Source organism: Pecten maximus, chromosome 9 (assembly GCF_902652985.1).
Source record: "Pecten maximus chromosome 9, xPecMax1.1, whole genome shotgun sequence".
NCBI classification, from domain to species: Eukaryota; Metazoa; Mollusca; class Bivalvia; order Pectinida; family Pectinidae; genus Pecten; species Pecten maximus.
In genome coordinates this window covers 40,320,624-40,348,607 of record NC_047023.1, presented here as the reverse complement: position 1 = coordinate 40,348,607, position 27,984 = coordinate 40,320,624, and the positions used below count along the sequence as shown (strand labels likewise).

At 38.3% G+C, this 27,984-nt stretch overlaps 2 protein-coding genes across 3 annotated transcripts in view; both read left to right on the top strand.

The window, feature by feature from the left end:
* Positions 1–27,984, top strand: part of LOC117334013 (ficolin-3-like) — a 175,673-nt gene that overhangs the window by 85,491 nt on the left and 62,198 nt on the right. The window lies entirely within an intron of this gene.
* LOC117334258 lies at positions 175–27,696 on the top strand. Of its 2 annotated transcripts, XM_033893767.1 has the most exons (4): positions 175–1,006; positions 17,893–17,975; positions 24,688–24,892; positions 27,152–27,696. In XM_033893767.1, exons 1-4 carry the CDS (start codon positions 919–921, stop codon positions 27,154–27,156), a joined length of 381 nt encoding a protein of 126 aa, XP_033749658.1. In that variant the 5' UTR covers positions 175–918; the 3' UTR covers positions 27,157–27,696. The 2 variants fall into 2 exon arrangements, with proteins under 2 accessions (XP_033749658.1, XP_033749657.1); XM_033893766.1 differs by lacking the exon at positions 27,152–27,696 and having other exon boundaries at positions 24,688–25,031.

The following is a 27,984-nucleotide window of genomic DNA, read 5'->3' as shown; positions in this document are numbered from 1 at the left end:
AAAGGGATAACCTGGCTAGTGTACCTACTAGATATATAGTTAATTGGTAGGGCTAGGATCATCATCCAAATTTTGACTGAAGTATGTAGTAATAGACGATTTTTGCGGTTAATAGTTACAAATGTATGTTTCAGCCTGCGGTATTACGTCGTTAGTTAACCACATGATCTAAGGTCTCAGTCAAAACAGGTGCTAGAACGTGAAGCTCCTCCTATACATCACGGACTAGACATTGCATGTGAAATGTCGGACTGGGAATATTCAATTTTGTAAAACCGACATCAAATTCATCCAATCGGGGTCATGGCTGATTTCGATTTTGATACATACAAAAAAACGATCTGCGAAAGTCATTACCGTTTTAACACAAAATCTACAGCCATTCTACGTGAGTACAACTGGTGATAAAAAAAACCCGCGTAGAAGGTTTTTACGAGTGTAGTGATCACTTTGCCATAGAGCAGGACCTTCATCCTTTATTTTGATTATATACGTGGTGGATATAGATGGGATACATAAAGTGTATGATACATTGCTCGTTATAATGTTGAAAAACACTCGAGCTGGGTCATATTTGTGGTGAGTTTTCATTCGACATCCCTTCGCGGTATACTGGATTAGTGTGGAATTTCAGGAGTCAGGCTGAACTAACAAGACCACTGCTGAATTACCCACTTGTAATGTTCAGCTTGCCCTCTTGGAACACGAGCCGGAGACTGCCACCTTTTTCTATCATGTTGTAATGACATATCATGTGTAGTGTGTTTTAAACAACGAAAGGCAATACGAGTGAACAAAGGTTTTAAAGCAGTGTTATACAAGCTTATTTTCAGATACATTGAAGGTCGCCTGAGCGTTTGACGTTTAAGCGCTTTTGTGATCATATTGGGAGTTTAGTTGTGGACCTTGATCCCTCTTATGATGGACTCGCTCACGAAAATGATGCTCGATTTGGGCGGTGTGCTCTTCTTTGTCCTTTTAAGTGTTGAATTTTCCTCGTCTGCAGGTAAGCATTTATTCATCGTATTTGTGAACTAGATGTAGTTCAAATAATTCAATTGTATGTATTTTGCTAAAAAGCAGTAATTAGGAAAATTGCATTTCCTTGTCGTCCGAGATCCGATGTACATGTAGTTTAGTGTTGGCAACAATAGCACAGGATTTGAAATAGTTATATTGTTCCTTTAAAAGGAAACGAAAAAATATATATCTTGAATAATGTGACTTTACAAATCGAGATTTAATCTTTGAATAAGAGGCACAGTACAGGGATTTTATTGTATAACAAAACAAAGGGCTTTCTCTCGGGCGGTTAATGAAGAGGGTTATATTGATTCAACAGTTTAACAATATGAAATTCTTCTACACATATGCTTGGGGAGAGAAAAAAAGGGGTTTGGTGGCTAGACATCTGAGACATGTACGTGTAAGTCTGGTTCCCGAGTATTGATTCGAATGTCAGGGGACATGTTTATATATTCTTCGCACATATACAAATATACACATCGTCAATAGAGGAGGTTTGACATATAAACCTTTTTAACACTCATCAGAGTCAAAGTCCTCCACCTCATCGCTTCCACCACCACCATCATGATATTAGATTGTTGACCTATATATAGTGTATCCAGTTAGTTCCCTGGTGTTTGAGTACAGCTGTTCTTAGCAACTAAATTCCAGACGGTAACATAATTGATAAAGTGTTAGTGATCAGTATGTATTGCATATGATTTTAAGATTAAGATAATTATTACAGAATATTAATAATATACAAGGAAATTCATCTCCAGTACCGCGACGGAATACGTCCATTATGAACATTCTAGTTTCACATAAAGAGGAAGAATGCGACTTGGAGAAATTTTGGAAGGTGGAATCTCTAGGCATACAAACAAAAGATGCAAAGTTGAAGATTCTAACAAACATGTATAGAACTTCGCGGAAACAAATACATCGCCTAATTACCATGGAAAGACGACCATTCACCGCTTCCACATAACAAAGAAGTTGCCCACCGAAGAACAGAAAGTGTGATTAAAAGATTGAGCAAGGAACCAGCCATGCTGAAACATTATGCATCAATTATATCTGAACAGGAACAGAGAGGTTTCGTGGAAAAGGTAGAGAACGATCAAACAGCAGACGGTAAGGTACACTACATACCCCATCATCCGGTCAAAAAGGACTCATCAACGACACCGATACGGATTGTCTACGATTGTAGTTGTCGACAGTCATCAGATAAACCAAGCTTGACTGATTGTTTACGGAACGACCCGCCATTATTGAACGACATAACGTCAATATTATTGAGATTCCGACGCAACAAATTTGCTGTCTCAACAGATATCGAAAAGGCATTTCTGCAAATAGAGTTAGAGAAGGGAGACAGAGACGTAACACGATTCTACTGGCTCAAAGATCCTACAGACCCGACATCAGATTTGATAACTTACAGGTTCAAAGCTGTATTGTTTGGAGGTACCTGCTCACCCTTTATACTGAACGCCACGTTGTTACGACATTTAGAAGATCACCAAAATGACGTTACAAATATCATCAAGGATGGCATATACGTTGACAATGTCTTGTCTAGTTTTGGAAAAGAAGAGGATTTGCTTGAATACTTTCATTCTGCCCGATCGTTGATGTCAAACGGAGGGTTCAACTTACGTTCTTGGGCTTCAAACTGTGATTCATTAAACGAACTTGCTAAGTCAAAAGATGTGCTTGACAAAGACCAGCAGATAAAAAGTTCTCGGATTACGATGGAACAGCAACAAAGACACTATTACATACTCACAGAAACCGATTTCTGATGTTAATGAAACGCTACTTACTAAACGAGAGGTACTTAACCAGTCGTCAAAGTTCTACGATCCACTTGGAGTTAATAGTCCAGTAACAGTGCGCGGCAAAATACTGATGCAGGAGATATGGAAGAGAAAGTTTGATTGGGATGAAATTTTACCAGAGGATATCCGGTGTCAATGGATAGAACTAAGTCGCGATTTGGTGGAAGTATCGAGAACTGAAATTCCGAGGTATTATTTCAGAGACATGCCAGAAGACGCAGAAAACAAAGATACCATACTTCAAGTGTTTGTAGACGCAAGCAAGAAAGCATACATCACCAGTGGAAATCAGTCGCACTTAGTAATGGCAAAAAAATAATTGAAACCAATTACCATACCACAGTTGGAATTATTAGCTGCTTTGACGGGAGCTAGAATGGCCAAACACATTTTGACAAACCTGAAGTTTTCGGATGTTTTCTATTGGAGCGACATTCAGATTGTCCTAAACTGGCTACATTCTTCAAAAAGGATGTAACTTTTCGTTGAAAAGAGAGTTGAAGAAATAAAAAAACCTAACGCGAGGATACACATGGAGGTATTGCCCAACAAATGACAATCCCGCGGACCTTTTGTCAAGAGGAATATCAGTTACACAGTTTGTTAAGAATACCGCGTGGATGAACGGTCCAAGTTGGATAACCAATCAAACTATTTGGCCAAAGTCGAACAACAGTGGATTCTGATGTCTCCATCAGCAACGACATTGACGATACAACAACTTCAACTGACAATACTGATGTCGGATTAAGGGTTATCGATATAACCAGATTCAACTCGTACTCAAAGCTCTTACGTGTCACTGCCTACGTCAAACGACTTTTGGACAATTTTAGGAGAAAGGCAGAAGATCGACAAATAAGGATACTATCTCCAAATGAACTGAACAAAGCGTCAATTACTTGGATTAGAGTCGTACAAAACAGCGACTATCGTGATGTTCTAGAAAGCCTAAAATCAAGCACAAACCATCACCTGATTCGCCAGCTGCGACTTTATTTAGATGACGACGGTCTTATTCGGTATGGAGGACGTATAAATAATCCCCAATACCATTTGACGCTCGATTTCCATATTTGGTACCAGGGAAACATTCGTTTACCTGACTTCTGATCATGGATTCACACAGAAGAAACATGCACGCAAACAAAGGCACTACAATAACTTTATTACGACAAAAGTATTGGATTCCATCAATACGAAATGTTGTTGGAAACACTTTGCGGAAATGTGTACCATGTAGAAAAGTATCAGGAAAATCATACTCGTCGCCTGATCCACCACCACTCCCGAAGGACAGGATGTCAGATGCTGCACCATTTACTGTTACTGGTGTAGATTTTACCGGTGCAATACACGTGAAACACAATAGACGTGACAAAAAGGTATGTCTATGTCTATTTACATGCGCTAATACACGTGCAGTACACCTGGAAATATTTCAGGATTTAACAAAAGAAACATTTCTTATGGCCTTCCGGCGTTTCATAAGCAGGAAATCATTACCACGAGTTATGATATCGGACAACGGAACAACTTTTGTCAGCGCTGCGGAAGAAATTAAAAACTCACGGAGTCGACACACATACACCAAGCGCTTAGTACATATGGAACGACATGGAAAATTTCAAAGAGAGCACCATGGTACGGCGGATTTTGGGAAAGACTCACTGGTCTTACTAAAACTTGTTTGCGTAAGGGGCGTGCATATGTTACTTACGACTTGCTAGTGACGGTTATTACGGAGATCGAAGTTGTACTCAACGACCGCCCGCTCACCTACATCGGCGCAGATGTAACAGAACTGACACCTTTAACTCCAGCACACTTGTTGTACGGATGAAGGATTAATTCCGTCCTCTATCCGTTAAAAAATATTGGAGAAAAACGACGATAATTACGACATGTATGCCCACGAAACTCTAAATAAGAGATGGACCGACGATTTCAGCTAATAGAGCATTTTTAGAAACGATGGCACCAGGAAAATCTTACTTCTCCGAGAGAATTTCACCGTATATCAGGCAGTAATAACCAAGTGATTAAAGTGGGAGACATAGTCCAAGTTCACGATGATTCACCAAGGACGTCGTGGAAAATTGCTGTTGTGGAGGATTTAGTGTACGGGAGAGACTATTTTGTGCGATCCGCAGTAATACGAACAAGTTCTGGTGTCATGAATCGGCCAATTGTCAAATTATACCCTTTGGAGATTCGTCAGGACGCGTACAGCGGAGACGAGAACGATGAGCTGAGTACAGACGGGAACGATGAGTCAAGCAGAGGTGGGTGGGTCTTATCAGAAATGGACATCTTTGTGACATAAAATTACACTTGCCTTGCTTTGGCTGGTCCTGCGTGAAGGGGATGTAATGAAAGGGAGGTAACTCTAATAGGAAAAAGGGGGCAACACCCCAATCTACTATCAGAGCAAACAACACTAGTTAAACTGTAATAACCTGAACTATTCAGAAAGAATAGTTCTTCATTATTACAGAATATATAACAATACACAATATATTAAATTCCCAGTTTATTAATTGTTGGCAATATGTGTGGTCACGACTGAAGTTATTAACTATAACTGAAGGTTATGCTGCCGCGTAACGCCAACTGGCCGCAGCATGACTATTTTAGTAATGTCAGGCCACCGCCACCCTACTTAATAAGGGGGTGGACGCGGCATCACAAAGCTTTATACTACAGCTCGCGACCACACAAAACAACGTAAAAACCAACCAGAAGTGAAACATTGCTTAATGTTCATCAGACGGAAATACAGTCTGCCCACTAAATGCGATATATTCTAACCCCCTTTGAATGTCATTCAAGAAAATGTTACTCCCCACCAAAGACAAATGGACCCCGTCTATGAACAAAGGCCTGTGTTTTAATTTTATACCGGGATGCTTAATATATCCCCCGCCCATCCCCAGGACTGTTTTAGCACAAACACCATTTAACTTCTTCCGGGCTTTATCCATGGCCTCATTGTTGTTAGAATATCTATACACTAGGCGAGGTAATATCTGTGACCAGATAATTTTGGTGTCTGAGGAACATAGTCTGGACACGTCTCAACACTCTAACAGCAGCACGACACAAATCACAAATTGGTAACATGCCAACATCATTACCACCACAGTGAATCAGCATAAATTTTGGACTATTGTCAGAGACTTTTCACAAAGTGACCAACTTTGACTCAAGCTTTGTTAAAGTAAGTCCACTATATCCCTGCCACCAAAGGTTCATGACAAAGCGTTCTTCAAGTGTAAGTCCAGGTCCCCCTGGTCTTCTCAGTGATTCCAAATGGGCTCTCTTAATTAGTGATGACCCTACACACCACACTGAAAGGCTTAAAAAACTGGTGTAAGTACACAGTAATGCCATTTATGGGGGTGATGAGCCTCACACAAATTGTAAACGACATAATTTTGATTTGATTGAAATGGTTTTCACAAAAATCAATAAAAACTTGATAAGCCATGAACCTAGAACACTATATCTGCAATGATTCATCAATATGAGTGAGGCTTTGGAACTCTTATGTACGTTTTAAAAGCATTTGAACTCCATCTACCTGCTGCTTGAATAACTGAATCAGTATACCCTGCAACTTTCAACGCAGAGGCCCCACCAGTGAGTGGTGCGCCCCCAAAATGACACAATAGCGGGCCTTCCTGGACTGGCCTAACTACCAAAAATTCATGGAGGCTTTGGATAGGGTACAATGAACTAGCTGTCTTTTGAATAACTAATGTTATCCCTTTCCCCAGTTGATCAGTTTTGGAAAAGCGAAGAAAAATAGACATGCTTTTCCCATCGGGACTTATTGTGATATCCTCCCGTTGTACAATTAGATGAGGTAGGCGCCCTTTTGCAACAGTTATCTCCCCTACCCGCAATAAACCAAAATATGCTATAACATAAGCAAGCTTGAAAAGTTTGACTTCATATGAATTTAAACAAATATTCGGAAGCACTCTGACTATGCGCAACAATAACTCTGAGGTAATAGGGAGACGAGTGTCCGCTCTATGTTTTAACCTCTTCATTCCCTCTTTTTTTTTGCAATGGTAAGACACACAGGCCCTTGTTGTAGCGGGAGACTTACCATTAAGTGATAAGTAGGCAATAAAGTGTGTTATTTGTACTACACTAGGAGGCCATATTATTTCTAAGCCATTTGCTTTCCGAAATGATTCAAAGCATTTCAACCCTGTATTGTATGTAGAGTGTGTATTACTAGCAAGATATGCCGTTAAAAGTCTGTGACATTCACTTTTGAGATCAACTGCAGAAATCCCTCTGGCAAGGCCTCTGGTGCTTCCTGAGCCCCGGGTTCCAGCTCCCTGAACTTGGTCCACTGTTTACGAGATATAGCATCAGCTACCTCATTTGACAAACCATCAATATGCTGTGCTATACACTTTATGTAATATGTCATAACTAGTTTCACAAAAACCCTGACCAAAAACATCAAGCTGTGTGATTTTGCTGTCTGAGTGTTTAAAACTGAAACCAATGCAATGCTGTCAATCCTAAACCGAACCTGTTTGTTCTGTAATGCTGGTCCCCATAACATCAATGACAATATCACTGGTATAAATTCCAGAAATGTTATGTCCCTAAGAACTGAAAGGCCTTCCCACTTAAAGGGCCATGGAAAGAACACCCATTTTCCTGCAAAGAAAGCCCCGCACCCCAATTTAGTAGAGCCGGCACTGTCAGTATACAACTGTAATGTGTTACTATCTAACCAAGTTGACTCTTGAAAGTATGCCTGACCATCGAATGTCTCCAAAAAGTGAAAAACTCTAACCACATATTCATATCCTCCCGCATGCCTGAATGTACCCTAACGAAATGATGGGGCTGAGATACCTTTGCCAATTCATCATAAAATCTGCGTAAAAAAGCCCGCCCTGGTTTTAACGCTCTACAATAAAAAACACAAACTACCCACCAATGACTCGAGTTCCTTCTTAGTAATTTTCTTACACTTTGAATACTTTAGGAGCAAACCATGGAGTTCTTCAGCTTTATGTTGTGGTATACGAACAACTCTATTCACAGTATCTATCTCTAGACCAAGAAAAACTAACACAGTCACAGGACCCAATGTTTTCTCATGTGCTATTGGGATACCCAAGTCCTCACAAATCCCTGAAAAACAAAGCATCAATGCCTCACAATTGCCAGACTCTCTTTTACCAGCAAACAAAAAATCATCTAGATAATGATCTAATGAATTTATTCCTGATCTGTAAATCACCAACCAATGTAAAAAAGTGGAAAAATTCTCAAAATACCTACATGAGATGGAGCAGCCTATTGGCAAACACTTATCGATAAAGTACTGATTATCTACTTTGAAGCCAAGCAGATCAAAATCACCTGGAAAAACAGGAAGTAATGTAAATGCAGACTTTATATCCATCTTTGCCAGCAATGCTTCCTTACCAAGGGAACTTACCATCTCAATAACGTTATCAAAGGGTGAGTATTTAACAGATGAGAGGGCTTCAGGAATATAACTATTTACCCCTTTTCCCGCTGGGTAAGACAGATGAGTAATTAGCCTCCATTTCCCATCAGATTTGGGAACAACGCCCACTGGTGATAACCTAAGATTAGGAATTGGTCTTATTGTAAAGGGTCCAACCATCCCCTGCCTCTATCTCTTTGTTAACTTTCTCTTTCAACTCTACAGGGTGCTCATCTGCAGATTTTAGATTTTTACAGTCCGTTGGCTGTCGAGGGCCTGTGTATTGTAATTTAAAACCTATCTCAAAGCCTTCAAGCAACTCTCTGGCAATAGATGTGAGAGGATATTTTGATAAGCATAATCTCAGCTTGTGAACTTTAACAGGGGTTCTACTTAGGACCATTAAATCGTCCTCCTCTTCCCCTGCCCCGAAATGGCTGTTGAAATCCCTGCCCCGTGGGCTTACCAGCTCCCTGTTGACCAAAACCTTGGTTGCCGCCCAACTGTGAATTAGCCTGTAGCGTGTAGTGATTGGTGGTCGCTGAATAAGTGACCATTAGTCGTGAGGTAGGGGGTTGTTGCGCTTTACGGAGCCGGTGCACAAGGTTACAGTGCTGGGAGGCACTTGTATTGCTGTTGCGCTGTAAAGAAGCTGGTGCGCAAGTTTAACCACTACCAGGTTCAAGTGTCGGGAGCTATTGTATGGCTGGTGCGCTGAAGGAAGCTGGTGCGTAAGGAAGCCACTGCGAGGTTCCAGTGCCGGGAGCAATTGCATTGCTGTTGCGCAGGGCTGGATAAGCCAGTGCGCAAGGTCGACACTGGGAACACTTGCATTACTACTGCGCTTCATAAGCTGGTGCGCGGGTAGCCGGTGCGCTGTACCAGTGCCGGCAGCACGTGCTTGATCTGGCACTGCCGGTGCCCGAGGTAGCCGGCGTGCTTGATTGGTCATTGCCGGCGCGCACGACAGCCACGGCTCGTACAAGTGCACGGAGAGAGCACATGCATTAGGCGTTTGCGAGCGTCAGTGCCTGCTATAGTTATATTTGTATGGTAGTTTTAGAGGTCCGTGGAAAGCAGCACGACCGTTTCATTCGTTCTTGTATGTCATATATAGATTAATCATTTGTAAATATTACTGATTCCATACCGATTGAGATTGGACTAGTCAAGTGCGCTTAAGGCACAGCGTATCCCAGAAGACACTTGGGACGGACCAGGTGCACGTTACATAATTTTGGCGGCAGCGGTGGGATACTGCTGTGCACTTGATTCGTTGCGTTACCATCGGACCATTTATGCAAAATGGAAACTATTGCTGAGGACATAAGCGCTATTGAGACCCAGCTCTGGGTTTTGAAGCAAGAGCGAGATAATATACTTGATCAAATCCGGCATTTAACGCCCATGGCATCCCAAAGGCGAAGTGAGGCTAGAGATTCTAGTGTTGCCAGTGCGCCACCATCACGGCAATCACAGCAGGCGGCTGCGAGGGTTCCTGAGATAACCTTGACATTGAGCCATCATGGGATGGATGAAGATAACCAACCGCTTGCAGGTGCAACGGGGCAGGTACCGCCCGGCGAAGGGGCGCGTCCCAAAGTGCAATTTGTGGATACTGAGCAAGACCTTCTGGGCATGAACGAACCAGAGTATCTCCCTGCAGGATTCAGCGGTATGGCACACATCACACAGAGGAGGAGCAGAAGGAGACATCTTCCGTCACCACCTGGACACTTGAGAGTAGCTAGTGCGACGGACAATCAACAGGAGGCCAAAGAACGTGCCAGTGACGAAATTGTGAAAGCAATGAAGGCGATGCAAGAGCAACTAGATGCCTTACAAAAGGACATGAAGTGCTTGAAAGGGAGCAGAGGTCAAAGTCGCTACCAGCGAGTCAATGACAGATCTCTTAGTGACATAACCTGCTACGAGTGTAAGGAAAAGGGACACACGAGAAGGAACTGTCCAGCGCCGAAAAGTGCAAACGCCAAGGGACAAACATCTGCGAATGGGCTAGCGACAAATCGATTGATCATTCGTCGGCAACGTCCACAGATGTGTTTGGCGACAGGTCGGAGAAAGTGGAAACATACCGTCAGCAAATGTGGTAAATGCTTCATATGTGGTGAGAAGGGACATTACCAGAGAGAGTGTATCAAGCGGAACAGTAATTGGTCAAGCAGTGGAGAAAGAAACTCTGACCCAGGGAAGCATCAGATGGGTGCACATAGACAGGCTATAGAGCCAGGAGTCTATGTAAGTGTTCTGATCAACGGGGTTATGGGCAAGTTTCTTGTGGACACTGGTGCGACAGTGTCGCTGATATCTGACCAAATGTTTAGGGCAATATGTAGCAAAGATGGATGAAAAAGGAATCTGACAGACTTGTCACCTGATATAATATCGGCGAATGGTGATGCACTCGTTGTCAGTGGGCAAACCAATCTGTCAATGGTCATTGCTAATCATATGTACAACAAGAATATGGTAGTCGCCAGACTGTCCGTCGACGGGGTCCTGGGACCAGATTTCATGGGAAATGAAAAGTGTGTTGTAGATGTTGTGGGACAGACATTGACCATTGGAGAGCAGAAAGTAGACCTACTCGCTGAGGGGAGATTTGGACTTTACCACCGGGTTACTGTTACAAATGCCGTGAACAATTCACCGGTGAGACACTAGTGTACGTTTCATTCGTTCTTGTATGTCATATATAGATTAATCATTTGTAAATATTACTGATTCCATACCGATTGAGATTGGACTAGTCAAGTGCGCTTAAGGCACAGCGTATCCCAGAAGACACTTGGGACGGACCAGGTGCACGTTACATATTGTTGTATTTATTTATGATACCCGACATTAAACTACACAGTTAGAATCTAGTTTACTTTTTTTTTTTTTTTTTTTGTATTATTATTATTTCTATATGTATATATATAATGCCTGTTACATCCTCAGTATGGTTTAACAATATAAACAAACTTGTAAGTGTTAGACTGGAGCATTGCCAGGTCGATCGTCCAATAACGCAACGACCAGGTTACCTTGCCCTACCCGATACAACCGTATATATACCGATCGGCTATTTTAACTTGATTATTCCAATAATGTTAACGGGCCATATACCTACAACACGAACAGTGTCCGTACTTCATTTTTATAATGCACACGTACCTTGCACATTTGTATTTATCCACAAGGCCTACTTCAGCTTGTTTAATTAATCGAGTAGCGATTTCCGGTTTCCTAAATGTTATCTGGCGAAATAATGTGCTTACTTATCGACTACTTTGAACTGGTACAAGTACTTTCCGCGCTGCACCATCACCTTCTAAGTATCTTGAATAAGATACCTCATCAAGAATCTAAGGTTTGAAATACACATACTAAACAAGTAAAAATCATATTAGCTTCAATTACATAGCCTTATTGCAGGATTGTCTCCATCATCGTTTGGAAACACATAATGAATATATATTACAACAATTGTTAATACTATTAATTATAAACATGGCGATTGTCTTATCAGAAATTGATATCTTTGTGACATAAAATTACACTTGCCTTGCTTTGGCTGGTCCTGCGTGAAGGGGATGTAATGAAAGGGAGGTAACTCTAATAGGAAAAAAGGGGGCAACACCCAAATCTACTATCAGAGCAAACAACACTAGTTAAACTGTAATAACCTGAACTATTCAGAAAGAATAGTTCTTCATTATAACAATACGTTTGGTATAGAAATTATACAGAATGGGATAGTCCCGTGATGCTTATACTTAGAATTAAGTGTTGGAGACGTCAGATTAGTCCAATGAAGTCATAGTCTGTTGTTTAACTGTACAAGGTAGTCAATTACTGTAAACTTAAAGTATATGTGTGCCATCAAACAACAGAGGATAACAGTGTTAAAAACGAAACAGTTATTCTAACTTAAAATCTATACAACAAGTTGAAACGAAGAAATTAATTGACGACATTTGCCGTTAAAGTTAATCTCAAAATGAGAAATAGGTAAACGACACCAGAAGCATGAGGCTTATCAAAGTATCGAACACGTCAGATTTTCCTGGGACGATCATGACATCGACATTGACATAATGTAAAAACTATAAACTATTTTGCTACCTCACTCTCTATGTAATATAAATTGAGTATTTTCGACTATCTCATAGGAAAATCGCTAGAAAATCGTCACAAGCCGATTAACAGTCAAAATGTTGACCGATTAACAGTCAAAGATGATGACCGCGGCTTGGAACATCCGAACAGGTCCAAGCATTTAAATGATTATGATAAAACGTCTTCCTGATTCTGATCGCGATTGCCGATGCCTTCTTCATTTCTGATTATTTTTGATCAATCATGTAACAAAAACTTATGGTGGCATATTTCTGCCATCGTGTTATTTTAGGTTGCGTTACGGTAACACGACTAATCGAGATAATTATGTCGACAAGTCGTGTTATTAACACGGCAAGTCGTGTTATTATGACGACCTGTCGCGATAATTTATCACGACCGGTTAAGATAGGTTATCGCGGATCTCGACCCAAAATGTACTTTTTCCCAGGTATGCCATCTACTTAACGTTGTCGAGATAAGTTATAAATGGACACCCAGCCGTTTCGGAACGTCTTCAAGGGCTTTACACTGATATTATTACGCATGGCTGACAGGGAACAGTTGCTCTGACCTAAAGTACAAATGTAATGAACTTAAAATGTGTTTTTTTTATCCTGTTATATTCAAACAATAATGTAGACTTGTGATTATTCATTCAAACTAATAACTTATTTACGAAGTGCTATATTAGCTAAGGCACAGTCGTTACCAAACGGGATAGGCACGAACCAATGTCATTAAGATGTGTTTATCTATGAAATATTTGATCCCTCGACTTTGGTACCTCTTCCTACATTTCTGTATAGATGACAAAGGTCCTTGCCAAACATCTGTGACCGTTACAAATGGTTTTGGCTAAAGCGGTCATACTCTAGGTCTGTTTACAATATAACAATTTTTATTAAAGCCGTACATAAACAAAACTCCGTTTCCCCTGTGCATGGATATTTGTCTCCCATCCCCTCCATTTTGACACCCAAATCCACATAATCCCGTTCACGAGTCCTCCCCGGCACTCATTAAAAATCGGACTAGGACAATAGTAGTGCCCCTCGTCCTTATCGAACATCCGATATATACACATGTATACATAGAAAATTATAAAATTGGAAATTGGAAACACTTTTGATCAGTAAAGCATGATAACTTTAATATTGGTTTTGGAGATAATTATACTCGTTTCCAAATGGTTTTGGCTATATCGTGTACTGGCCATAATTGAACAGACTACCATAAAAAATATGTATGACGTCATAATAGACAACCAAGCTGTTATTCATGAAGTCATATCTTGTTACCAAAACCATTGTTGTACAAATCATCTGAAGATTGAAGAAAATAATTTCCGATTTTATTACATGTATACAATGTGTATGGACCGTGGGTTGGAAATGTGCCGAAACTCTGTGCTTCTTTATGTCTCTGAATTGTCCTAAAACCTAAAAAATCTTATTTGACACCCTATTGAAAATAACGTTCATGCAGAAATGAAATTCAACTGCGAAAGCCACCATTCTGCCGCTCGGATCCAATTGGTAGAGCGCAAGATTTGTAATCAGGCGCCCTCTGCTCGACCCGTCGATCAAAATAGTTACGTAGGACTGTTGCAATTTCACAATACTAGACATGTGAAAATTCCACACAGCTTGCTAATATTTCGTATTACATGGAAGTAAATATATATCTGTGTTATTGTCTTACAGAAAGATGAACGGAAATCACTACTTTCGAGCTCGTTGGAGCTACATTGACCCTACCCCTTAGTCCCTGGGGATGTGATACTGTCAAAAATGGCATAGTATGAAAATCTTATCCCATGGTTATAATGTCAATCAAGTTTGAATGATTTCCAGTAGAAAATATACCCAAAAGTATCATTTTCCTATATAAACTATGGTAAACTTTGCCCCCTTCCCTGGGGCAAACGTGGAGCCTGGGGTCATGGAATTCACAATTTTGATAAAGCACCCCAAGACCCTTCCATCTAGTATTGGTTTCCAGCATATCTGGATCTGGAGAAGAAGATTTTTAAAAGTTTAGCTCATTTCACCCCTTTAAGCCCCGCCCCTCAGAGGCACTGGGGTGAGAACCTTATAATTAACAATTCTGGTGCATATTACACAAAAGATAGTTCCTGCAAAATTTCATTGAAATTGGATCAGCGGTTTTTGAGAAGAAGCTGAAAATGTAAATTGTTTACGGACGCACGACGGACGACGACTTTGTCTCAGATGACATAATACAATTATTGCCCTTGTTCCGGGTTGACATGAATATTTGACCACCCGAGAGGTGTCATGTCACCCGAGGCGAGGGCGAGGTTGACATGACACCTCTCGGGTGGTCAAATATTCATGTCACCCGCTCGTGAGCCCCAACTCGGAACTCTCTTCCGTAACGTCTTCAAAGTAGTCGAATCAGAGGTGTTCCGAGTATTCTGCTTGACAACAACAATGGCTGCCGGCGGACGCTATCGTCTGCCAACAGAGGAGGAATTGGCGAAATTATTGCTAGAAAAGGATTCTAAAAACACCAAAAGGGTCATCAATGGGGTCGTGGATTCCTTTAGACATTTCCTATCTGCAACAGGTAGGCCTAGACCAAAGAATTGTGTCAACCTCGCCCTCGCCTCGGGTGACATGACACCTCTCGGGTGGTCAAATATTCATGTCAACCCGGAACAAGGGCAGTAATTGTTTTATTATACCGAAAAAAACATAAGTGAATTAATTTTGATATCAATAAGTTTATTTATTACTATCAACAGTTTTTAAGAAAAAAGAAAAGAGGTACCCCATCGTCTTTCTGGACCCGGCATAACATTCACCCAGTCGAAATTTCAATGTATGGGCGTCGAAGTTTTCACAATCCTTTGGTCTAGGCCTACCTGTTGCAGATAGGAAATGTCTAAAGGAATCCACGACCCCATTGATGACCCTTTTGGTGTTTTTAGAATCCTTTTCTTGCAATAATTTCGCCAATTCCTCCTTTGTTGGCAGACGATAGCGTCCGCCGGCAGCCATTGTTGTTGTCAAGCAGAATACTCGGAACTCCTCTGATTCGACTACTTTGAAGACGTTACGGAAGAGAGTTCCGAGTTGGGGCTCACGAGAGGGTGACATGACGATTTTGGAGGGCTCACGAGAGGGTGACATTATGATATTCAGAGGGTGACATGATGTTTCGAAAGCGACAGCAAGTAAATAATGAATTATTTGGAAAGTTGTGGTTGACATAACGAATGTTTTTTATCACGTGACATGGTTTTCACTAATCAGAAGCTGTGATACAAGTCTGAGGTATAATAAAAAAAAGTTGATACACGATGGACGATGGACGACGAACGACAAATGACGGCGGATGAAAACATGAGAAATGGTCACCTAGGTTTACTCAGTTGAGCTAAAAAGATTTACACAATATTAGTAAAATAAACAGAGAAGAAAATAAATGTACCTCTATATTTGGATATGGTGGAAATAGGTAAAATGAATACTAGATTTGCCTAATTATATCTGTGGATGTCAAATAGAAAATTTCTCTCATTTCTTCTTTGAATGCCCATTATATACTGATGAAAGGCAAAAGTTTATACAAGATGTACAGTTTAATAATGAATATGGCTGTCACTCAAGATATGACTTTAAATGGAAGTACTTATTTTACAGATGCACAGAATGAGTATTTGTTGGAGTGTGTGCATGAGTTTATCAATGCTACAAGAAGATTGTAGATTTTAAAATGTTATTCATGTAATTTATTTTAATTTGGTATTCATCCATAACATTATAATAGTGTTACTATATAACATAATTTGTAAAGTATATAATCATATACGTGCTCCTGAGTGGCCATGGGTTGACCAATGGGCGACTAATGCCCATATGGACGCTTCATGGTCATAACACTCATCCAATGCAGGATTATATCGCAAAATATTCATTGTAATGAGAGATGAGTTATTTTTCTAAATAACTTTACGAAAGAGTTGTTATTTGTGTATATTCAAATGTTTGTTTTTGTGTCTTTGTTGTTTTTGTGTCTTTGTTGTTTTTGATGTGTCTTTAATCATTTCATATACATGTATGTATATATATCGTATTATGTATACGCGTGTAAAGCCCGAGAGGTTCCGAAACGGCCGGGTGTCTTTATAACGTAAGTAGATGGCATATCTGGGCAAAAGACATGTGAACTATGTAGATACTGTTTTCCTCGTCACGACATGAGACATGTGAACTATGTAGATACTGTTTTCCTCGTCACGACATGAGACATGTGAGGTATGTATAAACTGTTTTCCTCGTCACGACATGAGACATGAGACATGAGAAGTATGTAGATACTGTTTTCCTCGTCACGACATGAGACATGTGAACTATGTAGATACTGTTTTCCTCGTCACGACATGATAACTATGTAGATACTGTTTTCCTCGTCACGACATGAGACATGTGAAGTATGTACATTATAAATGTAGATACTGTTTTCCTCATCACGACATGAGACATGTGAGGTATGTATACACTGTTTTCCTCGTCACGACATGAGACATGAGACATGAGAAGTATGTAGATACTGTTTTCCTCGTCACGACATGAGACATGTGAACTATGTAGATACTGTTTTCCTCGTCACGACATGATAACTATGTAGATACTGTTTTCCTCGTCACGACATGAGACATGTGAAGTATGTAGATACTGTTTTCCTCGTCACGACATGAGACATGAGAACTATGTAGATACTGTTTTCCTCGTCACGACATGAGACATGTGAAGTATGTAGATACTGTTTTCCTCGTCACGACATGAGACATGTGAAGTATGTAGATACTGTTTTCCTCGTCACGACATGATACATGTGAACTATGTAGATACTGTTTTCCTCGTCACGACATGAGACATGCTGTATTTGTTTGACAGGGAGTACAGCCACCCGATTACACCTCATCCTTATGTACAGCTACAACATCTAAATTTAGAAATTTAAGATGACCGTCATGGCCTATTATCGGGTGTGATAATAGAAATCGAATTAGAAGAATGGCAACCCAACCTCTGTATAGAAGTGTAGAATGTGTGAAAGCTCTAAACTCACAGCCACATAACAGCAATTCAACGTTTTTATATAAAAAGGATCATATGAAATAAAGTTCATGCACCATTTTTTAAAATTATATATAAAACCTTCTTTTTTTTTCAATATAACAGTATTCTGATTATATCAAAACCTCAAATAAATGGAAAATACCCGACAAGGAACCCAAACTACAACAAATGTGTACCACAAACATTTTAAATAAACAGCGAATCTAAGAGATACACGTGTGTTGGGGCCATACTGCCGCGCCTGTTAGAACATCTTACGAACAGAGCATATCTTAACACGTATTTATATATTTCTCTTCTTTTGCAGCAGCGGGCAACAGTTTATACCGGAATGTCAATATAGCAGCCACAGTGGGATTGGAATGTTTCGTGGATAAGGATGATACACAGGTAGGTATATACAGTTGAGTGTAGACTAAAGGTTACACCCAAGTGCACTCCGAGTGCACTCCATTTGGACTTGGAGTGCACTCCGTTTGGACTCCAGGTAAACTTGGAGTGCACTCCAAGTGGACTCCGAGTCTACCTGGAGTCCTATAAGACACCATGCCTATAGCTACCCCAGTTCTATAATCAGACTATATATATATATATTAATACTTTGATGCTTTTAATATAATTTACATATAAATAAATAGATTTTTACAAATTACTTTTGTTCTGTTAATATTACTATTAACATTTGTTTAGTCTACTAGGAATATTTATGCTATAATCAGGTTTCTATGAAAGTTCATTGCTTATTATTTCATATTTCATTAAGATGTAAGTACATTTTTGTAAATTGTATTTCATTTTATTAAGGAATTGAAAATTATTTCAATTAGAATATTTATTACTGTACATATATCATGACTATAAAGGAAGTTTAGATAATATATCTATATTATGTTATTGAAAGATTACAGTATTTAATGAATTATGTGTTTTTTTAATAAGACATTATCTACATACATGTACTCAATTCAGGCAAGTAATTATAAAATAAACAATCATTTTAGTTTCATTAGAAAAAAAACCCATTTACAACTGTACATATTTACGAGCATTACCTAGTTAAATTAATGTTCTGACATAACGTACACACAAGTATGTAGTTCTGGACTACCCATAATGAATGACAGTATCTGTTTAATTGCTATTATTATTGGTCATGCATGACTGACTCTTGCCTGACACCCCTGATAACTGTGCCAGGTAAGTTTTAGGAGCCAGCCACAGGTACTGTCCTGGGTTCACAGAAATACATGTGTCAATTTTGTCACTGTATGGCTTCAAATGATGAAGCTGTGCAAAGCAGGGTCACAGTGTTATAACCTCAGGCCAATTAACAGAACAGTAAGATTATCTCCTGACTTGAAGGAAAGGATTGTAGCTCTCCATTTGAGAGGCCTTAATCAGACCAAAATTACATGTATAAACGAAATACCAGTGTAATTAAGGTGGAAATGTGAAGATAAGTAGTAAAACCATTAATAAATTGGTTAACAGGTTTAAAAAGACCAACTCTATTGAAATGAAGTCATTCTATACTGAAATTAGAAAGTAAAAATAAGCTGTTTCTTATATTATTACATTGTAATCTGTCTAAACCATAAGTCATTGAGATCAAACGTATTGGCTGGTTTATGCAGGTGTCCGGTATGTAGAGGTACAATGTTGAATGATATACCGTATTTGACATAATAAGGGCGCCTGCCCTAATAAGGGCGCCCCTACCTTTATTCAAGGAAATAAACCTTTGACTGAGTGTCAAAATGGTGTTCAAAAGTAATAATTCATGTGAAATATTTTGCTACTTTATGTGTTTAATTTTCTTCAGCAAATTAAGTAACTGGAACACATGTTTTCGCCACATTTTGTGTATTCCTACAGGCTACAGATGACATGTCAGTGCAAAGAGCACCCAAAACTAAACACACATACAAATAATAACTTACCATCTTTATTTGAAGATAAAGTAAAGACTTCATTCTTGTTGATAAATAACTTTTGTTCAGAACAGAAAGCTAGTAAAAGACATTGTAAATCAATTATTAGGTCAAAGAAAACGATGTCTGATATGATCTGGGAAATCGCCTGTTTCTATAAATAGAACACAAAAGAGTTCCATTTAAACATAAATGGTGGAACACACGTTCTCTGGTCTAAAGATCAGCTGGCATGGTTTACAAGTTTACAGAAGTATTCAAGTGATGTTTAAGCTTAATATATGATAATGAATAGATATGTTCATCTGGAATATTTCTATGACTGAATATTTTACCGTTTCCACAACCTTGGGTATTCTGCTATAAGGTATAGTCTGTTTCATAAAACTTCAGAATAACTAATCTTAATAAGGGCGCCCCCACTGTCAATTACCCGCGCCCTGCGCCCTTACTAGGTCAAATACGGTAAGTTCAAAAAAAATTAATGCAAATCAAATTAAGAAATGATGCAGTTCTTATCTTGTTATATTCAAAAATATAAAGACATTGCTTTAAAAAATTAATTGTAAAGAAAGAGATTAAAGTAAAAAAAATAATAATTTCAGTGTAATTCCAAATGGTATAATGAATGTAAATTCACCTTTTCCCAAACCAATCATAGCCTTATACCCGTAATTAGTACACATTGTTCTCATCCAGGAAATAAGATTATAGAGCCTGAGGTAAAATTTGCCTAATGGCAGTTGGACACGGCAACCTAGGTACCATTTACCTGTAAAACTGACCTGTTGGGACTACATCGTTTTCTATTCCCATTCAGTCAATATCTATCATGATATGTGTCACTCATTCATTATATGTAACAGATACAGTTCATAAATGTACAATGGTTGTTCAAGCCAATTATAAAATCATAAAGTTAAATGTTCAAACTTTAAAAAAAAAATGACATAAGACCAGCTGCAGTTGGTGTATGGAATGTTTGATAAGTATTTACTTAACTCAAACATGAAAATTATATTAATCTATGTTGATTTACATATTGACCTCTAATACTCTATACATGCTTCCATTATAATATCAGACATAAAGTAATAGTACCAGTTTGAATTTTTTTTTTTCAAATATTTTTTTTTATAATGACTTATAACTGTTTTAATAATACTGTAATAGGAATGGACAATCATATTATTTCAAAAGTGTCAGATATCGACCGTCACAAGTCTGTACCTATATTCTATATGACCTTGGTATAGGTCAGCCTGAGTTTCCGCTAGCCCTGACACCATACCAGACATGGTGTCAGGGCCAGAGGAAACTCGGGCTAGGTAAAGGTAAGGTGTGATGACCAGTTTCCATCTAACAATTAAGGGGGTCTTTATCTAGTTAGATGACCGTGTGTACACCTGTCCAGATCTTCACACCTTATGAGGTAAACTTGGAGGAAGGGGTCATTATTGGGGTCAGTGTAAGTCTGTCTTTTCTCCACACCCCTGTATAATCATGCTTGAGATTGTATCTTATACAACTGTTAAAGGAACTCCATTTATGACCAGGATTTATGAGGCAGGTATAACAAAACAAAGTTGGTTTACCAAATGGAAATTTAAGTCTGATGTTAAACTGTAAATCAAAACTAGAGATTGGATCCGGAATATGCTATCAAGGCACAGGTCCTGTGATCAAGGTGATAAAAATATAAACTGTTGGAAGTAAAGTATTTGAAATATTAAAAACAGTAGTACTTTGAGTACAAGATAGTTCCAGTACACATTCAGACTCTACATTTTAAGAGACCACAAACAACTAAAGGGGGATTGTATATATCTTATATAACTGTTAAAAGAACTCCATGTATGACCTGGATTTAATGAGGCAGGTATAACCAAAACAAAAAAAAGTTGGTTTACCAAATAGAAATGTAAGTCAATCTGATGTTAAACTGTAAATCAAAATTAGACATTAGATCCGGAATATGCTATCAAGGTGATAAAAAAAACCAACAACTTTCTTTTTTATTGTATGTTAAGATAAATATAAACTGTTGGAAGAAAAGTATTTGAAATATATATAAAACAGTACTTAGTACTTCGAGTACAAGTTATTTCCAGTACACAATCAAACTCTACATTTTGAGAGACCACAAACTGCCAATTTTCTACTAATTGACGTGGCTTGTTAAAACTCTTCAAATCAAAGAAATGCTATCATACATTTTTCAACGAAGTGCCAGATCTATTCATTTTATATAGGGTTAACTAATAGAAAAAATCAATTATATAAGATGCTGTTAGTTTACCAACGAAAAATGAACCAACAAAATAATAAGATGATATACATGTATATACAACGATAAAACAGTAACACATATCTTATTGTTACATGCTTAAGGAGTCTAAATGTATAAGAGTATACATCTATCTATAAACATTATGTATATATGTACTTGGTTACAGGTACATGTGATACATGTGGACCCAGGTAGGATCGGGGCCTGATAGGACTCCAGGTAAACTTGGAGTGCACTCCGAGTGCACTCCAAGTTTACCTGGAGTCCAAACGGAGTGCACTCGGAGTGCACTTTGTGTAACCTTTAGTCTACACTCAACTGTATATATATATGGGGCAAAGAAGTAATTCAAACAGTGTGGACAATGAGGCTTGTTAAATTTTCGCGGCAATCCGCCCCTTTATCAAAACACAAATAATACAAATACAATCACATAATATATATAAGAAGTACTGGAAATACAATAAAATACAATAAGAATAATGTTTATTGTTTTTTAATGAAAATTTTAACAAATTGAATAATTAACTACATGTACATGAATTGTCAAATACAGTCACGCTAGTATCCGCCTTCGGCCCACGTTTGCCGAAGGGTTCATTGTTGTTTCTCCAGTTACTAAAACATTATTCTTATTGTATTTTATTGTATTTCCAGTACTTCTTATATATATTATGTGATTGTATTTGTATTTTTTGTGTTTTGATAAAGGGGCGGATTGCCTCGAAAATTTAACAAGCCTCATTGTCCACACTGTTTGAATTACTTCTTTGCCCCATATATATATATATATAGAAAGGTTGTATCAAAAGGAAAACGCGTGTCAATTTTGAAAGCCCTTTTTAATACGGTTAACAAACTGGCCAAGGTTCAATTCAGTGTAGTGCCTATTTAAAGATCTTGTCACAAGGTACACATATGTCAAATACACTGTTTTTGTATCCTCCATACATTTATGTGAGGATCCAGTGTTATCTGGATTATACTGTTTATATTACTTCTTTGACCCATATATATATATATATATATACATACATACCAGGGAGTTTATACATGTACAACGTGATAATAAAAAAAGTTGTATTCTTTGAATAAGTAATTTATTTAACAGACATGAAATTTGTACTTTGTGGAACAGCCTACCATCTGTTACCAGGAAGTCGTAAACCCTGGCCAAATCCACCTGTTATCAGGAAGTCGTAAACCCTGACCAAATCCACCTGTTACCAGGAAGTCGTAAACCCTGACCAAATCCACATGTTATCAGGAAGTCGTAAACCCTGGCCAAATCCACCTGTTACCAGGAAGTCGTAAACCCTGGCCAAATCCACCTGTTATCAGGAAGTCGTAAACCCTGGCCAAATCCACCTGTTCACGTCTGTTATAGACAACCTCTCACTTCCATTTGATCATTTTATTGCTCGAGCCGATTTAACATGTTTTGTAAATTGTATATATAACACTTGAAATGAAATCTATTATTGTATTTTGGTATGTGATGGGGATAAGAGTAATTCTGCACATCAGATAGTATGTTATACAAATGTTGTATACCTCCTTGTATTATCATTATATTTCTGACACGATCAATAAAGTGACGAGGACGGAAGGAGCGGAAGGATATCACAAATTTAAACAGGAAATGGAACCTCGGGATCTTAGCCGAAATGTACACTCTATCCGAACATAGGATTTCCATAATTAAACAATAGCAGTTTGTTTGTGTCCCCTTTTAAAATGTAAATCGATGTAAAATTAGGTGTCGAATATTAAAATGTTTTTGTTTTTGTTTCTTGTTTTTTCCCCAAAAATATATTCTTCTTTTGTTTCTTTATTTTTTTTATGCCTCAGCCTTGGTATCTTTTCTGTCTAATTAGATAGCTCTTTTAAGTTTTTACCTATTTTCAGTAACAATATCATATCTTCTGATATTTTGGTGATAATCCAATGCACGGTTCTATAGATGTGGCCTATGTTTTCTTTTTTTTCCCTGCTCCAGTAGATATTGACTGTTTGTGTTCTGTGTGTCAAAATGTCTGACGTCTGGTGTTTGGTGCCAGAGGAAACTCGGGCTAACTAACTCAACAGACAGCCAAACGGATATACAAGTATCGGATGCAAACAAAATAATAATGATAAACATATCGATAAAATGAAAATAATATCATGTCGATCCCAAGTCATTATTTTTGTTAACTAGGAATAAAGTCCTTAAATATGTAACCAGAGTCGCTACAGAAAGCAAGAGGACCATAACTCTGAATGGTCATCTGACATTTGAATAATTATATATAGAACGCAAACTTACAGCAAAATTCCCCCTTTTCGGCCACCCCACTCGGGGCCCCATGGGTCAAATTAGCCTCATTTATATAAAGTATTATTGTCCTCCCCAAAAATGTTTAACACCAAATTTGGTGGTAATCCACCTAAGGATTAAGAAAGAGCAGGGTTTTAAAGCAAATTTCAGCAAAGTTCCACTTTTTGAGCACCGCCCCACTAGCCAGATGGGTCATACCAGCCTCATTTATATGAAATATGATTGCACTTTCCCAATTATAAAACAGTCTGCAAAATTGTATTTGTGATGTGATGTTGATTACTTGTCCAGCGATATATCATGTATTTATTAAAGCAAACGTCTTAACTTAGAACTTTTTAATATAGAGACAGAAAGTAGTTCAAAATTGCTAAGCATTTCATGGTAATATTTTTTTCTTAAATCGGAGTCTCTAGAGACAAGATTGTACAAGTGTACCGTGTGCAAATGTTAGAACCGTGTGCAAACGTAAGTTTGTGCCATGTGCACATGTTACAACGTGTGCAAGGGTTCGTAACTTCCGATTTTTTTTTTTAATTATGTTTATTTCTATTTCTGCAGATAGTTTGGACAAGGAACAGACATATACCAGTTGTTATTGGGACAATGGTCTTGGGGGACAGTCGGTTCAAGTTGATGATGGATTACCCACGAGAACGTCATCTCCACATAGAAAACGTCAAAATGTCCGACGCTGGCTCGTATGAATGTCTAGCACCTGATTCCCAAACAACGCCACTAGTCATATACAACCTTACAGTTTTAGGTGTGTATCTGAGGTAACACAAAGGTGCATAGGTTGTCAGCAAAAACATGGTCAAAGTTCGGATACAGTGCAAGCACGTACACGGGAAAATAACAATTACCATGAAAACTGTTAAACATATGTACGTATAATACCGTCACCAACATTCCATAACCTATAGGGAAAAGTTCTCGATAGGTCAGCATTAAAGATTTAAAAGGTCCTTAACTTCCTCAAATCTAATAATGCTTTCTAATGGAACATTCCATGGAAAGATCCGTTGGAGTGTAGCTGACGACTCAATGATGCGCCAATGATTATGTAAAATGGAAGAAATTGACGGCAAGTTAGGATGGAACGTGACCACACAAGGGACCCTTTGCTTTTTACATAATCATTGGCGCATCATTGAGTCGTCAGCTACACTCAAACGGATCTTTCCAGAACCACCGTTACTGGCCTATCGTAGACAAAAAAAATGTAAGAGATCTGGAGGTGAGCAGCAAATTACATTCATCTGCCTCTGTCGCTACAACAGGCTCCTTCAACACATGCAGCAAAAAAATGTGCAAATTGTGCCCATACACTGAGTCCACAGACACGTTTAAATGTGTAATAAACAACCGTGTTTATCACATTTTACAAACACTGACATGCACATCAGCCAATGTTGTATATCTCCTCTCCTGCAAAAAATGCAAAATGCAGTATGTTGGAGAAACCAGCACAAAGCTCAACATCAGAATCAACTATCACCTTTGCTCCATCAAGCAAAACAGACCAGACTTTCCTGTGGCAGGGCATTTCAATTGACCTAGTCATAGTTGGAAGGATATGCAGGTGGTCGCCATTGATCACTGTCCTACATGGAATGAAACGAAACGTCGTTCCAGAGAAAGATACTGGATTACCAATCTCCAAACCTGCTACCCTCGAGGTATGAACGAACGTTGAAGGACCTCTTCTGGATGTATTCTCCTTGTGACCATTATATTTGACAATTCATGTAGTTAATTATTCAATTTGTCAAAATTTTCATAATTGCTGTACTTTTTTGGGCATCAATTCATTGTTGCTCTTTGAGACTCACATTTAGTCGCCTCCCGCCATCATGCAACAGCATCTTGGTCCGATTTGGCCCGAACCGTCTGTTTCCCGTAGCGTCCTGTAGGGACACTTCGGCATTCGTATTTCTTATATTCTCAGTCTTGATAAATATTCGTCGTAGTTTTTTTCACACCACTCTCTATAATTCTAACTATCTAAAACATATTTTTCAAAAGTTTTTCAGACTTTGTACACGATATTTAATCAATCACTGTAGAGACGATAATGCAACATTTTTATTCTGAAATCTGATATCAATGCAATGTCGTCCACTAGCAGTATTCAGGGACGAATCGTCTTTGAACTCTTCGATATACTTTCACGTGCGGGGAAATTCAAAATATCTCTGCCGTTGGTCGCATAGCGTTCTAGTGTTGAACATGATACAGTCACGCTAGTATCCGCCTTCGGCCCACGTTTGCCGAAGGGTTCATTGTTGTTTCTCCAGTTACTAAAAAATTATTCTTATTGTATTTTATTGTATTTCCAGTACTTCTTATATATATTATGTGATTGTATTTGTGTAACAGGTCGCCAAAACTGACCAACAAAGGAAATAAAAATAGTGACCAATAAAACACAAGAAAAGGACAAAGACTTTGGACTTAGATCACAGGGTGTAAACTGTAACACAAAATACAGCAAGACATAACACAGAGAACAAAAACATCACACCCTGTAACATGTAACGCCAATAAACGACAAACACATACACAATACAATCTGGGCCCATTTAAACAGACATCTGAACACAAATATCACATTTAATATACAAAATGATAAAAACTAATAAAATTAGACCCTGTTACATAAATTTTATTTATAAATGGTTAATGTTATGTAACATTTATGTAACTTAAATATTCCTCAATGATGTATATATATGATAGGCTGTAGATCGTTTATATAGCTGTAATTCTTATGAATTTAACTGTAATGTTATAATACTTCAAAATAAGTTATTATTAATATTATGTAATTGAAGTCAATGAATTTGTAAATCTTTAATATCGTAAAGGTTATATCTATTGTGATACTTTAGTAATTCTATCTAAAATGGAATTATTTATGTAAATTATAATAGCGAGTTATCTCCCTTCGTTATGTATGTGTGTGCAAGTTCTACTGTTCGTCCTACTCAGTGTCTAGTATATTTTTATATATTTATTTCAGAGTGATTCCATTCCATTCCTTTCCTTCACGTATTCGTTCTTGTTCCCGTTCTGTACAACATGTGCTGTGTATAATACCTGCTCGAACTCTTCAGAATAAAGAACTCATCATCTTATATACCGGCTTTATCTTGTATAAAAAGCAACACGGTTACATTTGGAGCCCCCAGTGATCTCTGATTCGACGGTATTCGACTTACAGGCATGATGTGTTTGCTCTAGCGATAATCGTAGTAACAGTTGTCGCCTGACAGCGACTTTGTGGGATGTACGTTCACAATGTACGTGTGCACAAACACCAGCTGATCGGGTGAAGGTCAGTATTCAAGCGTCTGCTTGATGGAGACTATTTTTTACATCAGTACAGTAGTGGTTCTTGATTCAACCGCGCAGGTGACTATGATCATCCAATATGGCAGCAGAATGTGAGTGTTTTTATGACTTGCCGTTGAACTTTCCATTAAACTAATGACTTGTTGCAACATGCCAGCGTCTTCAGGTATTTATGTGTTCTGACAATATTGTGTGATTTCAGAAGATCGACATTGCCGTTATAGACATTCATCCAAACTGGATTACATTGACTTTTTCTTATTTATTGATGAGGTTTATTTCATAAATTTCATGTGAACAGTTTTTGCAAAGATTACTGAAATAGTCTATATATATTTACTTTGTTGACTTGTAACTTCGAAATATGCATACGTAATACTGTGATATTACTGTGAAATAATTCTTTTCAGTGTTTTTTTCTTCAGATATTGACATAAAATCTATATAAATGTGGTGATATTGTTTATAAATACTCATTGTTTTTTTGGTGAGTTATATTTT

Bases quoted from the DNA above. Each gene is read 5' to 3' on its own strand.
- LOC117334258 (XM_033893766.1), top strand. From the start codon at position 919: ATGATGGACTCGCTCACGAAAATGATGCTCGATTTGGGCGGTGTGCTC. The intron at 1,007-17,892 runs GTAAGCATTTAT...CTTCTTTTGCAG, and splicing joins TGAATTTTCCTCGTCTGCAG to CAGCGGGCAACAGTTTATAC. The intron at 17,976-24,687 runs GTAGGTATATAC...CTATTTCTGCAG, and splicing joins TGGATAAGGATGATACACAG to ATAGTTTGGACAAGGAACAG.